The sequence below is a fragment of the Schistocerca cancellata genome, chromosome 3 (genome assembly GCF_023864275.1).
Source record: "Schistocerca cancellata isolate TAMUIC-IGC-003103 chromosome 3, iqSchCanc2.1, whole genome shotgun sequence".
NCBI classification, from domain to species: Eukaryota; Metazoa; Arthropoda; class Insecta; order Orthoptera; family Acrididae; genus Schistocerca; species Schistocerca cancellata.
This window is the reverse complement of record NC_064628.1, coordinates 576,272,442-576,295,741: the sequence shown is the minus strand read 5'-3', so window position 1 is coordinate 576,295,741 and position 23,300 is coordinate 576,272,442. Positions and strand designations below refer to the sequence as shown.

The window sequence follows — 23,300 nt, the reverse complement described above, 5'->3', positions numbered from 1 at the left end:
AGGAGAGATGAGGATGCTACCAAAAACTGGGCAATTTTACAATTGTGGTGCTGAATTTGAGGTCACATGTCTGCATGGCCATGTCCTTCATGGAGCGAAATATAGCAAGAACAGCACTAAGTGCTGGATGGTAGAATGTAGGGTTTCTGACCACCCAACAATTTGTGAGGATAAGGCATTTTTTCCTTCACCCAGTCTCCTGGACAGCCCACACGTCAAGATACTGGAACTATTTCAGGAAGAGGCTGCGTGGTCACCATTACAACTGCTGCAGCAGGTAGGAGGAGGTGGACAATCATCCTTGTGAGCATCCCAACCACAGGCTACACATTCGGCTGGATGTTGAAAGGACATATGAGTGTAGTTGTAACAGTGACACTGGTAGCAGGGAATCAAGTTCAGAATGTACAGTCAGACTGTGATAACTTCATAGCCTTCTTTGATCTCTGATGGAATCACCATTCTATTGAAAGTGAGAAAAAGAGTGGATGTAGGCATTAAGAAATGCCTCTACCTTTTCCATCACCCAATGGCCTGCAATGATGTCCTGATCAGAGAGGTACGTTTGGATTTCTGCCTCTGTCAGACCATCGAGCAGCCTAGTGTAAATAACGTCATGGGAATAATTCAGCATTTGATGGGCCTCAACACGAACAGTATAGCCATGGAGAAGCAAAGCTGCAAGCAGTTGTTGTGCATGAGAATCAGAGATAGTCTCCAAAATCAAAGTTCCATTGTGTAAATGAGATCAGAATTTCACAGGGCCAGCAACTGCATCAACACCTTTCTGTATAATAAAAGTAAAAGGCCAACCATACCCCGTAAATGAAACTATGAGGAATCATGGTACAGCCAGGAGGGTGTGGGATTCACTAGCCTCATTCCATTTACTTTAGTAGACACTGACTGTGAAGAAGATGATTGGCTCATTGCTGGGGCCAGCCTTACGTAATGGTTCACACCTCCCAAAAACCTGACAGATGGACCAGTTGGCAATTTGGGAAGGTAGCAGCTCAGGAAATCACCCCTCCCTGGGTATGGCCTGTACTGGGAGTTTTTTTTTTTTTTTTTTTTTTTTTTTTGTGGTTTTAGGACGCAAAACTTCTATGGTCATTAGCGCCCAGCCCGTGACTTAAGACAGTAAAAAACCGAAATTGAAAACCAGCAGCAATGGGAACAAAGTCATAAAATTGGAGAAACTAAAAATAGAAGAAATACTTAAAAATCCACTATAGAAAGGGGGTGGTTGTCCCCAAAAAAGCTTCAAATGACTGACGTCATTTCACTGTCACTAATAAACTGGAGAACGCGGTCGGCTGAGCGCGTGTCATCTGCTAAAATCGACGATAGATCAGGCGATAGCTGTAGACGGGAGCGTAACGGATTAAAATAGGGGCATTCAATTAAAAGGTGTCTTACCGTCCACAGCTGAAAGCAGTGGGGGCAAAGTGGGGGAGGATCGCCGCTTAAAAGATGTCGATGGATAAAAAGACAGTGCCCTATCCGGAGTCTAGATAAAATTACCTCCTCCCGACGACGCGTTCGGGAGGAAGAGGTCCAAGCGCAAGGACGGGCTTTCACTTCCCGCAATTTATTACGGGAAAGTGTTGACCAATGCGCATGCCATAAATGAGCAACTTTGCGACATAAACCGCTCCGTAGATCGGTGAAGGGAAGCGACTGAATAGCTGGCCGAGGAAGAGAGACTGCAGCCTTGGCCGCTATATCGGCCGCCTCATTCCCACAAATACCAGTGTGTCCCGGGAGCCAGAGGAACGCCACCGAGACGCCCCCCAGGTGGAGCAAGCGCAGACAGTCCTGAATCCGGTGGACCAGAGGGTGCACAGGGTAAAGAGCTTGGAGACTGAGGAGAGAGCTGAGAGAATCTGAGCAGATAATGTACTGTATCCGCTGATGGCGGCGGATGTAGTGGACAGCCTGGAGAACAGCATAAAGCTCCGCAGTATAAACCGAACACTGGTCGGGAAGCTGAAAGCGATTTGGGGTGTCGCCAACAATATAGGCACTCCCTACACCTAAAGATGTTTTTGAGCCGTCGGTGTAAATAAATGTGGCGTCCGTCATTTGTGCACATAGAGCAGCAAATGCCTGACGATAAACAAGTGTAGGGGTACCATCCTTGGGAAATTGACAAAGGTCACGGAGCAGGCAGATCCGGGGACGGAGCCAAGGCGGTGCTGTACCCCAAGTTGTCAAGAAGGTTTTAGGAAAGCGGAAGGAAAGAGAATGGAGCAGTTGACGGAAGCGGACTCCCGGGGGTAGTAGGGAGGAGGAGCGGCCTGCATACCCTACATCAAAGGAGGCGTCGAAAAAAGGGTCATGGGCTGGATTAGCAGGCATGGAAGACAGATGGCTAGCATAACGACTCAGGAGGACTGCTCGCCGATTGGACAGCGGAGGTTCAGCAGTCTCAGCATAAAGGCTTTCCACAGAGCTAGTGTAAAAAGCTCCAGACACTAAACGTAATCCACGGTGGTGGATAGAGTCGAGACCCCGAAGAATAGACGGCCGAGCAGAGGAGTAGACTATGCTTCCATAATCCAATTTCGAGCGCACTAAGGCGCGATAGAGGCGGAGAAGGACCACTCGGTCCGCTCCCCAGGAGGTACCATTCAGGACACGGAGGGTGTTAAGCGATCGCAGACAGCGAGCCGAAAGATAGGAAATGTGGGAGGACCAGCACAGTTTTCTGTCAAACATAAGACCCAAGAATTTAGCGACGTCTGAAAACGGAAGGTTGACAGGACCTAGGTGTAAGGAGGGCGGAAGAAACTCCTTATGTTGCCAAAAATTGACACAAACGGTCTTACTGGGTGAGGAACGGAAGCCGGTTTCGATGCTCCACGAGTGGAGGCGATCGAGACATCCTTGAAGACGTCGTTCAAGAAGGCTGGTCCATTGAGAGCTGTAGTAGATCGCAAAATCGTCCACAAAGAGGGAGCCCGAGACATCAGGAAAAAGACAATCCATAATTGGATTTATGGCGATGGCAAACAGTACAACACTCAGCACGGATCCCTGGGGTACCCCGTTTTCTTGGGAGAAAGTACGGGAGAGAGTAGTGTTCACCCGCACCCTAAAAGTGCGCTCTGCCATAAATTCGCGTAGAAAAAGGGGCAGCCGGCCTCGAAAGCCCCAAGAGAACAGTGTGCGGAGGATGCCTGTCCTCCAACAGGTATCGTATGCTCTCTCCAGATCGAAAAATATTGCTACCGTTTGGCGTTTCCGGAGAAAATTGTTCATGATATAAGTGGAGAGAGCAACAAGATGGTCAACTGCAGAACAATGCTTCCGAAATCCGCATTGGGCTGGTGTTAAAAGACTGCGGGATTCCAGCCACCAAGCTAAACGGTAATTCACCATACGCTCCAAAACCTTACAGACACTACTCGTGAGAGAAATGGGGCGATAGCTAGAGGGGAGATGTTTGTCCTTTCCAGGTTTCGGAACGGGAACGACAATAGCTTCCCGCCACCGTCTGGGAAAGGTACTGTCGGTCCAAATTCGATTATAAAGGCGAAGGAGGTAACGCAGACTATGGGTTGATAAATGCAGCAACATTTGGACATGGATACCATCCGGTCCTGGGGTGGAGGAGCGAGAAGAAGAGAGTGCATGTTGGAGTTCCCGCATGGAGAAAACAGTATTGTAGCTTTCGTGATTTTGAGAGGAGAAAGCAAGGGGTCGCACTTCCGCTGCACGTTTCTTCGGGAGAAACACTGGCGGGTAATTGGAAGAGCTCGAAATCTCAGCAAAGTGCTGACCCAGCGAGTTAGAAATTGCGACGGGGTCCACTATGGTATCATGCACGACAGTGAGCCCAGAGACCGGGGAGAAACTAGGCGCGCCTGAGAACCGTCGAAGCCGACTCCAAACTTCCGAGGAGGGAGTGAAGGTGTTAAATGAGCTAATAAAGAATTTCCAGCTTGCCTTCTTGCTATCGCGGATGACGCGACGGCATCGCGCACGGAGCTGCTTATAGCGGATACAGTTGGCCAAAGTAGGATGGTGACGGAAAATGTGAAGAGCACGTCGCCGCTCACGTATTGCATCACAGCATGCCTCGTTCCACCAAGGAACTGGGGGACGCCGGGGCAATTCGGAGGTGCGTGGTATTGAACGTTCCGCAGCTGTAAGAATAACGTCGGTAATATGTGTGACCTCATCGTCGACTCTGGGAAAGCGACGGTCATCGAATGTTGCTAGAGACGAAAAAAGTGTCCAATCGGCTTGGGCAAATTTCCAGCGTCACGAGCGCATATATGGCAGTGGAGGCTGCAGTCTAAGGACACATGGAAAGTGGTCACTCGAGTGTGTATCATCAGGGGCGAACCATTCGAAGCGCCGAGCTAGCGGAACAGTACCGACCGCAAGGTCCAAATGAGATAAATTTGTCATGGAGGCAGACAAAAATGTGGGGACCCCAGTGTTGAGGCAAACTAGATCCGCTTGGTGGAAGACGTCTAGCAATAGAGAGCCACGTGGACAAGGATGTGGAGATCCCCAAAGCGGGTGGTGGGCATTGAAGTCCCCAACCAGCAAATAGGGGGGTGGAAGCTGACCAAGAAGATGAAGGAGATCAGCTCATGCCATTGGTGTGGATGAGGGAATGTATACAGTACAAAGAGAGAACGTGTATCCAGATAGGGAAAGACAGATGGCGACAGCTTGGAAGGAACTGTTTAAGGGGATTGGGTGATAATGGAGAGTATCATGGAGAAGAATCATGAGTCCTCCATGGGCTGGAGTGCCTTCAACAGAGGGGAGGTCATATCGGACGGACTGAAAATGAGGGAGAACGAAGCGGTCATGGGGACGCAGCTTTGTTTCCTGAAGACAGAAGATGACCGGCGAGTAGGATCGTAAGAGGATCAACAATTCATCCCGATTGGCTCGAATGCCGCGGATATTCCAGTGGATAATGGACATAGGGTGAACAGAAAATGGAGGAATGTGACGAAGGTTGCTGTCAACTCAACGACTGCTCAGAGCTTGCGACCAACAGCATGGAATGGCATTCAGCCGAAGGCAGAAGATCCTGATCCATAGGTTGGTCAGGAGCAGCCCCTGCCACCAGCTATCGGCCGGTTGACCGGCCACCAGCAGTGCGCCTCGGCGACACAGAAGATGGCCGAGGGCTATTTCCGCCAGGTGGTGCTGTAGATGGGACATGCCTTGGCAGAGAAGGAGAGGAACTGGGTTTCTTTGTAGCCTTCTTGGAAGTATGATGTTTAGATGAAGGAGGAACCGATGGTTGTGAAGTTGCAGTACGTAAAAACTCTTCACGAGTATGCTCTTTTTTCGAAGACTTGGCGTCTGACTTTTGGGCTCGAGATTTAGCAGAACCCGACGAAGGGTGAGCCATAGAGTGGGCAGGCGAAAGTGGTGAGGTTGAACGGGCGATCTTTGCGCCGGCCGATCTGACGACCGTGGTACTAAAGCTGAGGTCGCAAGTCTGCGTGGCCGCCTCCTTTGTTGGCCAAGGAGAAGCAAGGACAGTGCTGTATTTTCCTGTCTGGGGCACGGTGGGCTGTCGACTGGCGAATAATTTTCGAGCAGCAAAGGTCGACACCTTTTCCTTCACTCTTATTTCCTGGATGAGCTTTTCATCCTTAAAAACGGGGCAATCTCGAGAGGAAGCAGGGTGGTCACCCATACAGTTGATGCAGCGAGGGGATGGAGGTGGACAAGCACCCTCATGGGCATCCTTGCCACACATAACACATTTGGCCGGATTGGAACAGGACTGGCTGGTGTGATTGAACCGCTGACATTGATAGCAACGCATAGGGTTTGGGACGTAAGGGCGAACGGAAATTATCTCATAGCCTGCTTTGATTTTCGATGGGAGTTGAACTTTGTCAAATGTCAAGAAGACAGTGCGGGTTGGAATGATGTTCATGTCAACCCGTTTCATAACTCTATGAACTGCCGTTACGCCCTGGTCAGACAGATAGTGCTGAATTTCTTTGTCAGACAATCCATCGAGGGAGCGTGTATAAACGACTCCACGCGAGGAATTTAAAGTGCGGTGCGCTTCAACCCGGACAGGGAAGGTGTGGAGCAGTGAAGTAAGCAGCAATTTTTGTGCCTGGAGGGCACTGTGTGTTTCTAACAACAGGGTGCCATTCCGTAATCTGGAACAAGACTTTACAGGACCTGCAATTGCGTCGACACCTTTCTGAATAATGAAAGGGTTGACCGTGGAGAAGTCGTGACCTTCATCAGACCGAGAAACAACAAGGAACTGTGGCAACGATGGAAGAATCGTCTGTGGCTGAGACTCAGTATACTTACGTTTGTGAGCAGACATAGGGGAAGGTGAGGAAACCATTGCGGAAGAATCCCCCATGATTACCGGCGTCTCCGATGGCGCGCTCCTCCCTTGTGGGGGCCCTCTCTGAGGGCACTCCCGCCTTAGGTGATTGTTCACACCTCAGGTCACACCTCCTGACAAACGGACGGAGGGACCAATCGGCACTTTCGGAAGGTATCAGCTCGGGTAATCACCCCTCCCTGGGCCTGGCCGTTACCAGGGGGTATGTACGTGTCCTACCTGTCTACCCGGGGCGGGGAATTACGCGTTACCCCATCACCGGCTACGCACAAAAGGCATGGGTCGGCCTTCAGACACGCACAGGGAGGAAGAAAGAGAAAGGGAAAGGAAAGAAGAGAGGTCTCAAACGCCGCAGCGGAGAAAAGGGAAAGAGAAGAGGTAAGGAAAAGAGAAGGACAAAGGAAGGAAGAAGACATAAAAGCAAGGAAGGCGAAGAATGCAGTACATTTACGAGCGTCCGTCTCCGGACGTAGGCACAAACCATACTCCCAGATGGGGAGAAAGGGAAGGAAAGTGCCAGAGGTGAGGGGAGGAGGGCGAAGATAGGGATGGGGAAGGATGCGGAAAGGGAAGGTATGCAGCCCGGAAAGGAAGGAAGGCCACATTAGCTCGGGGTCCCGTGCTCGCTACGCACGTATCCACAAAAGAGTTGTGGACCCCCTGGGGGGGTACTGGGAGTATGTGAGAACCCTGTTGAGGTACATGTGAACCCTGTTGACTCAGAGCTGTGAATTACACTTTACCCAGTCACCTGTTATGCATCAGATGCATGGGCCGGCATTCAGTAGCACACAGGCAGGAACCTTAAATGCCAAATAAGGAAAAAAAAAAGTAGTGGGACTGTTCTAATGCCAGGCTACTGAACATGCAGAATACGTTCCCAAAAGCATCCCAAACATTTTCCTCAAAGGAGGGGAAAAGAACAGCGAGAGGACAGACATACAGCATGGAAGTGAGAAGATGCTGCAAAGGCTGGGGCCTTGTGATTGCCAAGCATGAACCCACCAAAGAGTGGCGAGGCCCCTGCCAGACCATGCTTACATTGTACACTACCAATCTTCTGGCAATTTGGAGAGTATAGAGGAGAGATGCAGCACTTGGCTTTCCTTATTAGTACAACTACTCTACAGTGATTGCTGACTAAGTAGAGCAACTATTCAAAATGCTGGTTCTGAGTACCCCTTCATCTGCAAAACTGTAATTAGTCTTCTGATAAATATCATGCAATGAGGACAGCCATCTTTTTTCTCAGGTTTACTGACAAGTACTGGTAACTGTCTGTCTGTATACTACACCATTTAGTCTGCACCCAAAAAATAAATTTTCTATCAATTAATCTGAGAAAGTTATAGAAACTGCATCTACAATTATTTGTTCTTCTTTATGGTAAGTCACTTGTAGCACAGATCATTTGAATGAGCCTTCTTTTATCGAAATGATGTAGAATGAGTCAGTTTACAGATATGTATACATGATTGGAGTTAACATTAATGAGCCCATACTTAGTCCTACTTACGCAACTAATTTAATTCTTTTGAACTGACTAACAGTTTTTAAGTAGAAATTCATCAATGGTATAAAAGGAGTTGTTTCACTGCATCTATTGTGTTTCTCCCTTGCTGAAAACCAAACTGATTGTTTAGAATAACAGAATATTTTTGCAATAAAGTTTTGGATTTGAGCAACAGTAAATTTTTCAAATATTTTAGATATGACTTGAAGAATTGAGACAGGATGGTAACTTCCCATTACCTCTCTTGATCCCAAAAAGTGGTTTGACTTCGGCATATTTCAGTACCTCTGGGAAAGAGCCCTCTTCAAATTACTCATTTGTTATTTTCACCAGTGATTTTGCAATTTTGTGTACTGCTTAAATAACTTCAGTGGATATAATACATCAAACCTATAGATTTTTTTGTTTTCTAACACCAGGATTGCATTTTCTCCATCCTCCACAGAAACTTTTAAAAATTTTGTAAGGTGTTCAGAGTTTTCATTTAGGCCAAAGAGATTTACTTTGTTGTGATAATCTGTTACATTTATGTCAGACTTCGCTATATCTAGAAAGAATTCACTAAAGTTCTCCAGTATTTGAGTTTGGCTTACAATAGTGTTTCCTTCAATGTTAATTTTTGAAGTTTCTTGGTTACAGGCTTTAAAATGTAACTCATATTTAATGACTAATCACACAGCCTTTTGTGTTAAAGTTTAAAATTAGCCTGTTATCTGTGACCTGTTTTGCTGCCTTGACAACTTTAATATAATTTTAAAGAGTCAAATATTCAATGAAATCAATATCAAATATTTATATTATATTTTAATTCTCTGTGCAGTTGCTTTTCCCTTACACTGGTAATTTTTATGCCCTAAGTGATCCATATTAATTAGTCACTTTATTGTTGCAGAGTCTAGATAGAAATGTTTCATTAAAGACACCATGGAAATCATTTAGGAATTTTTCAGAGTTTTCTCACTTTAGTTGCAATGATCAAAATACCATTTTCCCTCTCTTTTAGCTTACTACTAAATATTAACGAGTTTTCTTTGCTGAAGTTCCTTCTCTTATGGGTTTTCACACTTGAAATGTTCCTGTCTGTCAGTTGCAACACAATGAACAATTCACAATGTTCTGAAATACTGAAATGTAGGCAAAATTTACACACATATTCATATACATAAAAAGTTAAAGCACTGTCAGTAAAGGTTGCTGATTGGCCATTGTATCTGGTAGACTCACAGAAATTCATTTTGAAACCATGTTTCTTTACCAAGTCAGTGAATCTAAGCACAGAAATTATTACATGTGACATCAATATTAAAATCAGCAGGTAATGGAATTATTTTCCTTTTTTCTCTACAGACATCATCAAGCACATTTCGAAACTCGGAATAGTTCTGTTGTTGATCTCCCAGGGATTCTATATATTGAGACTAGCATTACATTTACTGGTAAGTCCATTATTCCTGTACAACATTTCTTAAACACACATTCTTAATTTCAATTATTAAAACATTTTCTGGTTTCATAATGCATATCGCTATGAAGAAGTATACATGAGCCTCCACATGACTTGAGTTGTTTCTTCCGCAAAAGCTACCTGCTAACCTGAAATACCCCATTTTGTTCAAAATTTTAACTGTGTCATCAGTAAACCAATACTCATCTAAACAACACTAGTATTTGCACATTCTAATAGAATGATTTACAATTCATCTATTTTGAAGCTTTTGTTGCTTGAAGCATCAGTGTTTAAGCCACTTATATTCCACTGCATAACATATCTACTTTGACTATTACTTATAGGCTACAGCACATTTTTTGCCGGATAATGGTTTTGCCTTATTTCTACCCATGTTTTTTCACCCTATCATTAATTATTAGTTTACTTTTTTTATTGTCTGGCAAGTATCTGGGAATATCTAACTAAACATTTTTGAGCCTAACCCATTCAGATGTAGACTATCTTTGGCAAGACACTTCGCACTTAGAAATTTGTTGGGTCAATGAAAACTACTCCTTATTCCTTGCAGTGCTCTTTAATAATGCTGTTTATTTTCTGTACATCATTGTCACTCACCAATCTCCTGTGATTATTGTTCTGGAAATCATGTAGGGGCTTCTGACCATTCAGCTAAGGTTCCTTGTTTGGTTTAAGATTTATTTTTTGCTGTTGCTTGGAAGCAAGTTTGTTCCCACATGGATAAAAACACATTTTGGATTCCCTTTATGCTTATCTGGTGCACTCTGTCAAGTTCAAGATGATGTGTACATGTGCAACCGATGTGTCTTGATTCCTGGTCAAATCTTGTGGATGAACTTCAGTCCCTATCATGATCAACTCACTCAGCTGGATAACACTACACACTATGGTTGTTGGAAGAATGGAATATTACAGCACACCTATTTTTGGATTGCAGACAAAATTAAGAACTATACTGCGCAACATGGGATAGATTTCCCAGAAAAAAAAACTGACAAGTTATTTGCATTCTTACTGCAACAAATTCCAGCTATACTGTGTTAAAATAGCTTTGGAAATTTATAACACTATCGTATGTATTTAATTCTTTATTGAACTTCAAGGCACTGTGGATGATTTTCCTGAAGACTGGATACCAGAATTCTATGTTCATAAATGAAACATTATCTCAGCAAGGAATCCAATGTTTTATAGAAACTGCTTTTGCCTTAGTAAAAATGAGGCTAATCAATATTTATCATCCCAGAATGCCATTACTAAACACTGCTGACGAAGAGTTACTTAGGTTTTGTAATATTTGAGTTGTAGCCTATGTGCTCAGTCATACGTTTTATAGTTATCATTATAGGAATCAATGTAATGCTATCAATAACACTAATGGCATAGTCCACATCAATTCAGACAGGCTAGGAAAAAAATCTTACCTTCATGGTCTCGGATGTTATTGAACTTAGCATATGTTAAAATGAAGGACTCAGTAAGGAATGCACATTTTTTTGTTTTCTCCAAAAAAAATTCTGCTCCGAGATACAGCCCTCCAAAGATGACACTGCGCATAACATTTTGAAGATGTAAATTTTGGAAAACTTTTAAAATGCTGTATCTCTAGAACAGTTGTAGATGTTTTGTTGGTTTTTTATTTGAAAGATAATTGCTTTATGATTACAAAGAAAGCCTCCATTTGGGTTATCTGTCAAAGTTCTTTTACAATATCATTCTGAACTTGCTTTATAATTTATGGGTTTTCTTTTCCCAAAAATGCCAGTCCATAAAATTTTATAGTTCTACATTCCATGAAAAGGAGAGCTTCCGCTTTTAGGCTGAACAGGTTTTATAAACAACTGAAATTTTTGCCATGCATAAAACCTGTTTTATTATCACACAACAGGCACATAAAAATCAAAACCTATCCTCATTTAACATAATTTTAGTTTTAAAAGACGAGTAAGAGACTCATTTTTCAAACATTTTAAATGGCTTCAAAATGTATGTGAAAGGTCCAAAGACTTAAAGGTTTCAGTTTATACAACTTCTGTGCACTCTGTTTTGTACTGAAATTAGCCAGTCAATGATCTAAAAATGTGTTCCACTGCTTCAGTATCTTCCCTCAATATAGAGTAATGCCTTCCTGTTGAATCAATAGGAACTGGAGCACTTACAATCACCAAAACATTGAACAGGAAATGAGCATCCTGTGTGCATTGTTGCTGTCCATCTGGAAACCTATATCCAGCAGGTGGTCCAGGTGGTAGCATAAAATTCACTACAGTTTTGTTTAACTCATAACTGGTGTCTATAATCTCTGCAATCCACCAGTCACAGTCATACACACATGCCACAAACATCCTCCTCCTCAGGTTGTGAATCTAAATATTATCCTGCTGTTTCTGAGGTGTTGGCCGAATGAACAAAATTTGTTCTTTCTTGCTCTTTAAAGTGTGTGCAATATGAGTTCACCCATCACTTTGAGTCCAAAAATGTGTCTTCTGAATTCCTTTCACAGGAGTAGTTTGTTTGGACCATTCTTTTTTCTGCTCACAGAATTCGTCAGTTTCCTCTTTGGGCAAAAGAATGAGAGCTGTGGATGTGTAAGATTTCATGACTCTTGTAAAATACTTAGCATTCTGAATTGAAGCTGTATTTGGCCTGGAAAGATTAGGTTTTGTAACTTTGTGCTTCAGCAGGCTGCCTACACCATCATAGGGCCCCTTCCCACGACCAGCAGCACTGTATACCCAGTCAGCTGGCACAAGTGACTTACTCAATTCACACAGCTGGTAACTATTTTTAAGATGACTAGGAGCACCATCAGAAATAATAATGATCTTCTCTGCTCCTGTTTGCAGTTGAAGAATTTTGTGTATTGCCAGCAAAGCATGTGCTGACTCATGTCCTGTTTCATCACTTACAACCACAACATTTGTGGTCTTGTTTTGAAAATATGTCACTCCTATAAATATTGAAACCTGGCATTACTCCAAAAGTACCCTTGTACTTCTTGGGGAAGAATTACACTCCAGTTCTCAGCAAAATCACAGTGGAGCACTAAATATAGTTCTTCAGCCTGTACACAACCTTTCACTTCTGCAATGTGTTGTCGTTGCAATTTCTTCAGATGCTGGTGTGCCACTGCTTTCAATGCCTATTTACCAAGTTCATCAATGAAACTGTCAAAGACAACAGTTTTCTTAATTAGTTTATTTTCCTCCCATGTCACATATGTAATTTCTGCATAGTTATCTGCTATGTTTTTCAGGGCAAGTGACTGTAAAGACAGTCCTCCCTTTCCAGGGCAGTCACCACATTCTGGAAACAAACAAGTCTCTCGCTTTATGTCAGAGATTACTAATGATTCACATGGCAAACCAAGGTGTCATATGCCACGTTCTCCAGTAAGTTCTTCAAAGTTACCACACAAAGTTCAAAATTCGTGCATCAGACACATAAAGAGACATCTCTAGGTGCGCGTGGAACTACCCACTTACGTCATATTGCTAAAATTTTGAGCTTCCAATATGTGAAGTTGTATAGTTGCTCCTATAAATTGCAAAAAAACTTTAATACCGTTTGTAATGTACCTCTTCACTTTCACAACTTGTTGACCTTCAACTGTTACAGTTATAGTGTCTTTTTTGTTGGCACTTTGGTGAGAACAGTCCCATTTATCTTCCAGATAAAACGACTGCACTATATGAATTTGAGCTGCTTCTACAGGATGACCATAATAGAGATCTGGTCTTCCAAAGACTCCTTTTACAGACCTCACATTTCTTGATTTGTCTGCCATGTACTCTGATATTGATGGAACATCGTTCAAAAATTTTTGTTTGAAAACGTCACTGGAATAACAGTTGAAACACACCTTTTCACTATAGAATGCACAATATTCAACAGCTGAATTGATATTCGTGAAAAATTCCTGGCAAGAGGTGCAAGAGTGCTTTGGTTCATTTTCTTCTCAAGATGCAATTCCTACTTTGAAGAGTGTGGTCAGTTTTCCTGCAGTGTCTAGCTTTAGTAATCTCTCTGTGCTTTCTTGATAAATAGAGCTTACGACTCGACTTCACTGACCACAGTTTCTTAACAGGACTAACACCTACATTTGTAATTGACTGATTCAGGGTATTTATTCTTTGTCTATTGATACAAAATCTGCACCATGGGAGGCTTCACCTTGTTCATATACTATTGTCGTCGTTATTCTGTCAAAACATTTACAACACAAAAATGTCGTCACTGGAAACATCTCCGCTTTGATATGGAGTCTTCAAATAAGAACACTTATTCCCAACCCGAACAAAGTGTTTTTTTGTTTGCCTTATATATCACTCTTTTATGGATATGCAAATAGTCAGCACACTTAACTCTCCTGTGGCCCTAGTCAGAAGACATTTCAAACAGTCCTTTTCACAAAACACACTGTAACTGTGCAACTGCCCAATTCTTCATGAAAACACAGAACTCACTGGGAGGTCTCGGGTTTAATAGAAGCCTGTTCAGTAAACAAATTAGCACTGAACAACTACAATACAGAAACCTGCAATGAACAACGACGACAAAGAAACTGAAAAACTATACACATCAAAAAACGTTTTGCATCACCCCAGTTCCCAGAACTCCTGAGGATAGATGTTGACTGTGGATATTGTATCACAGACATGGTCCCTTTCACTGTTCAGAGATATCACTAAACCCACCTAAATATGTAAACAACCATGCATGAGCAGCACCTATTTGACGGTGGGGGTCCAACAGCTGATCAGTTCCAGTCATTCCACCAGGACGGAGGTACACATATCTTGTAGCCTGTAGTTCAACCATGCCTAGATGGTCAATACTGCAGTACAATCGCATCCGCATTGTTACTTTGTGCCAGGATGAGCTCTCAACAAGGGAAGTGTCCAGGTGTCTCGGAGTGAACCAAAGCGATGTTGTTCGGAGATGGAGGAGATACAGACACACATGAACTGTCGATGACATGCCTCACTCAGGTCACCCAAGGGCTACTACTGCAGTGGATTGCCACTGCCTACTGATGACTCAGAGGAACCCCAACAATAATGTCACCATGTTGAATAATGCTTTCGTGCAGCCACAGGATGTCTTGTTACGTCTCAAACTGTGCACAATAGGCTGCATGATGCACAACTTCACTCCTGATGTCCATGACGAGGTCCATCTTTGCAACCACGACACCAAGCAGCGCCGTGCAGATGGGCCCAACAACATGCCGAATGGACCGCTCAGGATTGGCATCATGTTCTCTTCACCGATGATTGTCATTCAGACAATCGTCAGAGATGTGTTTGGAGGTAACCCAGTCAGGCTGAACACCTTAAACACACTGTCCAGTGAGTGCAACAAGGCGGAGATTCCCTGCTGTTTTGGGGTGGCATTATGTGGGGCCAGCGTATGTCACTGGTGGTCATGGAAGGCACCATAATAGCTGTATGATACATGAATGCCATCCTCTGACTGATAGTGCAACCGTATTGGCAGCATATTTGCAAAGCATTCACCTCCACGGGCAACAATTCGTACCTCCATAATGCACATGTTTCGAATGACTTCCTTCAGGATAACAACACTGCTCGACTAGAATGGCCAGTATATTCTCCAGACATGAACCCTATCAAACATGCCTGGGATGGACTGCAATGGGCTGTTTATGGATGACGTGACCCACCAAACACTCTGAGGGGTCTACGTTGAATCGCCGTTGAGGAATGGGACAATCTAGACCAAAAGTGCCTTGACGAATGTGTGGATAGTATGCCACAACGAATACAGGCATGCATCAATGAAAGAGGACGTGATACTGGGTATTAGAGGTACCGGTGTGTACAGCAATCTGGACCACCACCTCTCAAGGTCTTGCAGTATGGTGGTACAACATGCAATGTGTGATTTTCGTAAGCAATAAAAAGGGTGGAAATGATGTTCATGCTGATCTCTACTCCAATTTTCTGTACAGGTTCCAGAACTCTCAGAACCAAGGCGATGAACTTTTTTGATGTGTGTACAACAAAATGTAAGAAATATCTGCAAAAATGAAAGCGAAAAGAAATAACTGCAAAAATGAAAGTGATAAGAAATAACTGCAACAAAGACAACAGAAATAAACATTGTAAGAAAGAAGTTTGTAAAAAACAACTTCAGTGGAGACCAACATTATTCTTGGGGGAAAAAAAATAAATAAAACCTGTCCAACTTAAAAGTGGAAGCTCTCCTATACAAAGAATTTAGTACCACATGGTACTAATCAACAGAAAAAAATCTAACTGTTCTGGACTGGCATTTTTGATAAAAAAAAATTTTCTCTCAATTATAAGAAAAAATTCAAAAGGTGACAGTAAAAGACCTTTGACAAATATGTCCAAATGGAGGATACCATTGCGTCATAAACCAATTATTTCACAAATAAAAAAAACTCCAATAAAATATCCAGAACTGATAGAGAGATACAGCATTAAAAAAAAAATCTGAAATTCACATCTTTAAAATGGTGTTCACAGTATCATCTTTGGAGGCCTGTATCTTGGGGCAGGATTTTTTTTTTGGAGAAAACAAGAAAATACATGTTTCTTACTTACTCCTGAATTTTAACAAATGCTAAATTCAATAACATCCAAGACTATGAAGGTAGCCACCTCCTGAAGTGATATGGATTATGCCTATCAGTATCCACCATGCTAAGATACCTTCACTTTTAAGGGAAAGCACTAGACAGAACAGGCAGAGGATAATCATAAAACTATTCATTACTGGTTTATTAAAATGTGTAAACTGGGGTAATTTTATGCAGCCTCAGTGTAAGTCTGACACCATAAAAACTTTCAGCTTTAATTCATGGCAAGTAAAATCTGAATTTTGGTTTTTAGGATATACAAAATTACCTCCATGTTGGTGTTCCATAAGCATTTTAATGATGATGCAGAAGAAAAGCCTCTTAATTGTCTGGTACCAAGTGATTTAACAGGTAAAATATAGGAATATTGATACTTCCATAAGTAGCAAACTTTTGCAGCACTGGCACCACAAAACTGTACGATTCGCTAAATTAAATACAAATAATAATAGCTATTCGAAGTTGGCTTGCTAAAAACAGATTGTTATGTACATTCACAGAACCTGTTTAACTCTGGATTATAGCTTGGCGTAATTCATAATTTTTGCACACTATTTGGAAGTTAGACGTTAGCGCACTATAGTGCTTAGTGCACAAACCTTTCGAGTGCCCATGAAACCCATATTAACTGTTATTGTAATTGGGCTTCTGTAAAGTTTGTGATTTCCTTAACGCACCATGCAATTTTGTAAAATTATACGTATACATTACTCAATACACGCTACGGGTATAACTGTAATTGCACGTTTGACTCATGCTGCAGTCTTTCGGACAAGATTCTGCAACTACAAATGTCATACGTCATTTGTCTAGAATTCTGTTAAAACCGTTTCCCAGAAAAGTTGTTATAATATACGAATTACCTGAGCTCTGTACTAACCATTGACAAATACACATAGCTTGCATAAAGTTCCATATTTATTTGTTTATTAATGGCATCTTCACTATCTTTGTGAAAATTCTGACGAACTTGACTCTCTGTCATTTTCTAGCAGAAGTATTATTCGGTGTCTGCTAATCAGAGAGCTACTTTGATCCGTCACTCGCCTGTGGGCTCCCAAACGTCGAAGTGTCAACTGTACTGCTCAGAGATATTGTGTATCAAACCTGCAAGGTTCTAAGTTATGCTATATAGACAAGCTGTCTCTGAACTGGAACAATTTGACAGTACCGCAGCATCGTGGGTACTACATGTGATGCGAATGTTGGCAAACCTGAAAAGTTTCCTCCCCACTGCTTGTATTGGTTTCTGCAAAGTAAATAAACAAATCGGGCAGGTGACAATACAATGTGTTTGCTGAAATACTCATTTTAAAATGGTTGAGGTTGGCTTGAAATTGTTGGTCGTAATTTACAGTGTATTTACACGCTGTTTCGCAGTCACTCACTGGGTAGTGACCGAAAATGGACGTATACAGGCCCAGGTATATCCAAAATAACATCGTTCAAGAAGTCAAGTTTCACACAGTGGTTTATATATTATTAAATATTGCGAAATACAGACAGTTCTACAGATTCCAAACACAATGATACTTTTGTTGTTTGTGTGCTGATATACGGTAATAAAATATCTGTCTGTAACTGTAAATGCATTTCAGCTAACACACTTTTTTTTCTTTAAGCTTGATTCAGCATTCCATTTGCGACGGCCATATGACCTTTTTGCTCTGCTAGAACAAGAGAGTAGAGTGCGAGCAATTGATCACCTACATCATGATTTAATTTCCCGAAAAGCGGCAATTGACAGACACTGGGCGAGCCTTGAGGGAGCAACTGACATTGAGACGCGCTTTTACTCTGAAGATAGTGATTGTATTCGTGCTGGCCGTCGTTTAACAGATACAGACTTATATGACAGTGCATTAGGAGACCTTAAAGAAAGAATAAGGTAAGAAGTTATGGTTCTCTTACCGAGTTATGTAAATGACTCCTCGTGACCCATTTACGTGTTTCGAATTGTAGATTGTAAAGGTACGCTATTATAGCAGCGCTGCGAAAATAACATCAGTCATCCTTAATATTCTTCACTACAAAACTGTAGTGAAGAATTACATGTGTAATATCGAGAAAACAAATTCGAAATCTTGTACTTTTCTCTTTACACAATTTGCTTTATTAAGTTACAAAACGTAAGTAACAAACACGATATTTAAAATGCCTATTTTTTTTTTTATTTTGACACCGATACATTATCGAGAAAACTTTAATGTTACTTGTAGGATTTGTTAATTGTTGAACTTATTTTAAAAAAAGGGCAAGATTTCAAATTTTCATATACGATAGTTGCTGTATGTTGTACAAATCTGTAAATTTTTGTGGCCTTCCAAACCTACCAGTACCAGATGTTGCTTTGTTCCATAAATCAACTATGATGTGTTTACAAATAAAAATGTTTTATTCTACGGTATTTGTGCAAATGTCAATAACAACAAGAAGTTTCCTAATTGATCAATTACAAGATGAATGAACTATGTAGTTCAGTGAATGACAAATAAATAATCAAACTGATAATTAACAATAAGTACACGAAACAGTAATAAAATAGTTGCACAGTGTGGTATATGTATGGTGTGCAGTTAATGTATAGTTCATTCTCATAAGGAAAATGAGTCATTTGTTACATACTGTACTCAAGGAACTCTTGGGCAGTCCAGTGAAAGCTGTGTGTCTGCTTATGTTCATTTCTGGCCTTACTCACTCTCCATTATGCTGTTATCTGATTGAGGACTGGTATCTTTATCATCACAGTTAGTTTCTGTTTTAATAATTTCCCATGCAGCTTTGCATTTATTTACTGATTTCAGTATATATGTATCATTGGCTTTGCACTTAGCTGCCTTGATTTCAGACCTGTAAATCTTTTTCACTTCCATGTACATTTTCTTGTCAGCATTATTGTGCTTGGATCTATTATGATTCTTATTGTACTTAGATGTGGGGTTTGGTGTAATGATCTTTGCTTTGATATTTTCTTGCATCGTTTAGGACAACATGCTTCAAAATTTTCAGTTAACAGTTCTAGAAATTTGTTAGTTGATTCATTTGCATTTGCAGTATTTATTATTTTATCCCATTTTATTAAATTCAATTTACTTATCAACTTGTTTAGCATTGATTCATTAATTGGTCTTGTAGTTTTTCTACGGTCTGTGGAAGTTTCAATTACTTTACTGTTAAGAGTTTTTCTGAGCCATAGTCTCTCATGATCTGAAATGCCTAGCTTGATTGTGTTGTATTCTGTTTTGTTTAGATGAAAATTACACATTATGTTATCTAGACACGCTTCCTGTCTTGTGGTTTTGTCATTTATGCAACTGAAGTTAAGGGATTTTAATGTATTTAGCAAGTGATCAACCTTTCTATTCTTAAACATAATGTCTATATTGATATCACCAAATATTAGTATTCTGTAATTTTTGTATTTGAGTAGCAACAGTATCAGGTTCTCCAGAAGCTCCACAAACTGGTCTTCATTATGTTTTGGGGGGCAGTATACTCAAGCTTTTAAAATTTCCTGGTTTGGCAACATTATGGCTGCAGCTTTAAATTTTGCTTCTGTGAGGTGCCATCCAAAATTTTTGGGACTGGTGCTGCCATCTGTTGAAAACCTTACATTTGGACTAATGGTCACCATCATCCTCAAAGTAGTTCCCATCCACATGTACACACCGGTCCCAGAACTTCTGCCACTGGTCAAAAGTTTTATGGAAGTCCTGTTCTTTGAGGGTGTTTATCACCACCAACGATGCTTCTTGAATCCTCTCTACCAACGGCGTTTCAACTTGAGTTTCAGTTTTGGGAGTAGCGCGAAGTCGCAAGGTGCCAAATCTGGCGCGTACGGTGGGTGTGGTACAACTGCCTTGTTGTTTTTTGCCAAAAAGGTCCTGTTGAGCAAGGACATGTGACAGGGCGCATTGTCGCGATGCAACAGCAAGTTCCCTTGATGCCAAAGTTCAGGCCGTCATCGCCGCACATTTTTACAGAGCCACTGCAAATCGTCACAGTAGTACGTGGAATTCACTGTTTGGGTGGATGGGATGAATTCTTTGTGCACAATTCCCTTGGTATCAAAGAAAACGATGACCATGCTCTTCACTTTGCTCTTCACCTGTCTCACTTTTTTGGGTCTCGGAGAGCCCAGGCACTTCCACTGGGCCAATTGTTGCTTTCTCTCTGGGTCATAACCATAAATCCACCTCTCGTCACTGGTGATAACATGTGACAAGGAGGTTGGATCATCAGATGCGGTCTGACGAAGGTCTGTGCACACTTCAACACACTGTGCCTTCTGATCGGCAGTCAAGATCCTTGGCACAACTTTTGCAGCGACACGATGCATGCCCAATTCATCAGTCAACATTCATTGACATTCCTGTAACCAATACCCACTTCATCCACAAGGTCTTGAATGGTTCAACATCGATTCGCACGAACCAATTGTTGAAGTTTGGCAACAATGTCTGGCGTTGTGTGGCTAACGGGGCTTTGAGTGTGAGCCTCATCTTCGACATCTGTATGGCTGGCCCTGAACCGAGCATGCAGCTTGCCACTCAAACACACGAGTATGGCTCATGCTCTGTCTCCCAAACATTTGTTGAATCATTGCAAGGGTCTCCGTATCACTTTCCCCGAGATTCACACAGAATTTGATACAAATGCGCTGTTGTGTTCGCAGATCCATCGTAAAATCGCCGTACACCAAACACAGAGTATTACGGAAATCACTGTGGACGCGCAACACGTCCTCCCAGATGAATGCCACTCCGCACACTGACTCAGCAGATACGCAGCTCTCGCCACCTAGTTGTGCAAAGATCTACTACTCCTAGTCTCTAGATGGCAGCACCAGTCCCAAAAATTTTGGATTCCATCTCATATGCACAGTCCACTTACATCTATAACTTCATAGATTAGGTTCACACTCTTTTTAACATATACAGATACACCACCATGTTTAATACTTGTTCTACAGTAGCTGCTTGCCAATTCATATCCTAATGGTACACTTAATTTTACCGAGCGAGGTGGCGCAGTGGTTAGCACACTGGACTCGCATTCGGGAGGACGACGGTTCAATCCCGCGTCCGGCCATCCTGATTTAGGTTTTCCGTGATTTCCCTAAATCGATCCAGGTAAATGCTGGGATGGTACCTTTGAAAGGGCACGGCCGACATTCTTCCCTAATCCGATGAGACCGATGACCTCGCTGTTTGGTCTCTTCCCCCCAAACAAACAACAACACTTCATTTTAGTTCATCATTGCTAAGCCAGTGTTCATTTATTGAAATCACAGTGCTGTTTAAGTTTTCCAGCCATTACTGTAGTTCATTAAGTTTATTCTTAAGAGACTGCACATTAGTATGTAAGAACATTACACTTATACTTATCTTACTGTGGTTTTCCTGTAGCCCTTCAGCAAAAAAATATTGAGATGGAATGGAACTTCTGCTTTCTTCTTCCTCAGTATATGACCATTTGATGGGTTTTCCAGTGTTCACTGCTCCTTTAGATGGCATGGTGATGAACTTCTTGTCTTGTTAAGGGGATGAGTGGCTCCTATTACTTCTGCCAGTGTTGATGTTGTGTTTTCCATTATTGGTGTTGATTCTTTTCTTGTTGCCTGTGTTTCTGATGATAATGATTCTGGGGATACTGCTGCCGCTGGTGACTGTGCTGCTGTTGCCAGTGGTGGTTGTGGTTCTGCATCATATATGTGCAAATAGAAAGAGAACAAACTTTGACAAGAATTCTTTTGCACATGTTAATTTTGTGAAATGTAGTTTGTGTTGACAAAATGATCTGTAGAAAATCCTGAAGTCTAGGTATGGCAGGAAGCAGACAGTTTTATTATGAGGGCAATAAATGTGAATACAAAGTTGTAGATGTGATGTGATACTGATTTGTAGCTTAGGTTGATGTCAAAGTTATGGCTAGAGGGTGATAGTTTGTTGGTGAATTGCCAAAGTAGTACTGAACACTTCAGTGAATTAAAAGTTTGTATAGTAATATTTACTGGTTCAGTGTTTTGTGCCCTTTAAGATACTCATAAGTTCTCAAAAAAGACTTTTGTCTCTTTTTCGTGTATGGCCTTCTCTTTCCAATTAAAACTGCATTGACAGTGAACAGTTCACTAACACTTGGTGGTATATTTGTCGGGATTGGTGTTGCTGATTTGGGCACAAATTCAATATTAGGTCTGTTTAGATATAGAGAGCTTGAGCAAAAGCAAGAATAAATGTAAATCACAAGTAGTTCATATCAGTGAAATATTTTCTTATGCATTTTGAGCTGGCAAATGAACTTCTCCATATCCAAATGAACCCCAGCTCACCAGTCTTGAGCATAATATATTAAATCCTTATGTGAAGATTGTGTGCTTGATTTCTAACAGCCCATTCACCATGTTGTTGTCCAGGATGTACATATATTTAGTCAGTTATTTTGTGTAATCTGTGATTACCTTTTTTGCAAAGTATTAACTACACCATGTAAAGTGTCACATAATGGTTTATACACACTCTCTTGTTAGACAGTTTGATTTGAGAAAGGAGCAATATTTCAGAAAGCAATGCTTTTTTTTCTGGTGAAAATAAGCGATTTAGCGGTACTCTTCCATACCACTTCACACTGTAAAATTAAATGGTGTATTACTGGATATAGGATTTGCCTGTTATACAAATGGCTGGGGAAAAAAAATGTTTGTACATAACAGGCAGACCTTATATCCAGTAATTTTGCCTGCAAGCATGGCTACTAAACAAGATGCAAAACCAAATGATGAATAATGAAGTACAGTAAGTAGAAGAGCGATGTTTATTCCTTCTGGATACATGTGGCATAATGACCACAACAATAAAATAAGAGAAATATGAATTTATGAGGAGGTATATCAACAGTCTTCCGCCCCCCCCCTCCCCCCTCCTTACCACCACCAACCATGGACAAGCTGAGTCGAGGTGCCTTGTTTGCCTCTACAATACAGATAGAGGTGCAACCACATCAGAGGGGCATCGTGGTGAAATTAGACGAAAATGATTCCTGAACAGGGGCAGCAGTTTGTCAGTACTAGCAAAGGCAACATTCTGATTGACTGACTGATCTGAACTTGTAGCATCAGCCAACATGGCCTCTCTTCTGTCAGATTAATGATAATGACTTCCTCGTGGATAAAATATTCCATTGGTAAAATGGTCCTCTATTTGGATCTCTGTGTGGAGACTGCTCAGGAGGATGCTGTCATTAGGTGAAACAAAACTGTTGTTCTGATGGTTGGATCATGGAATGTTAGATCCCTTAATCAGGTTGGTTGGGTAGAGGATTAGAATAGGTAAAT

The 23,300-nt window shown here is 41.7% G+C and overlaps 2 protein-coding genes across 4 annotated transcripts in view; one reads left to right on the top strand and one right to left on the bottom strand.

Moving 5' to 3' along the window:
• The window catches only part of LOC126175427 (soma ferritin-like), a 59,734-nt gene extending 42,691 nt beyond the window's left edge, over window positions 1–17,043 (bottom strand). The window contains exon 1 of the mRNA XM_049922227.1: window positions 16,848–17,043. Within this exon, the coding sequence (XP_049778184.1) occupies window positions 16,848–16,952 (105 nt within the window). The 5' untranslated portion in view covers window positions 16,953–17,043. The remainder of the gene's footprint in view (window positions 1–16,847) is intronic.
• A 143-nt stretch (window positions 17,044–17,186) lies between these two features.
• Window positions 17,187–23,300, top strand: part of LOC126175426 (tetratricopeptide repeat protein 17) — a 310,821-nt gene continuing 304,707 nt past the window's right edge. The window contains exons 1-2 of one of the 3 annotated variants that reach the window (XM_049922225.1): window positions 17,187–17,391; window positions 17,590–17,855. In XM_049922225.1, the coding sequence (XP_049778182.1) occupies window positions 17,284–17,391; window positions 17,590–17,855 (374 nt within the window). In that variant the 5' untranslated portion in view covers window positions 17,187–17,283. The remainder of the gene's footprint in view (window positions 17,392–17,589; window positions 17,856–23,300) is intronic. The other 2 variants (XM_049922224.1, XR_007535560.1) reach the window with 2 other exon arrangements.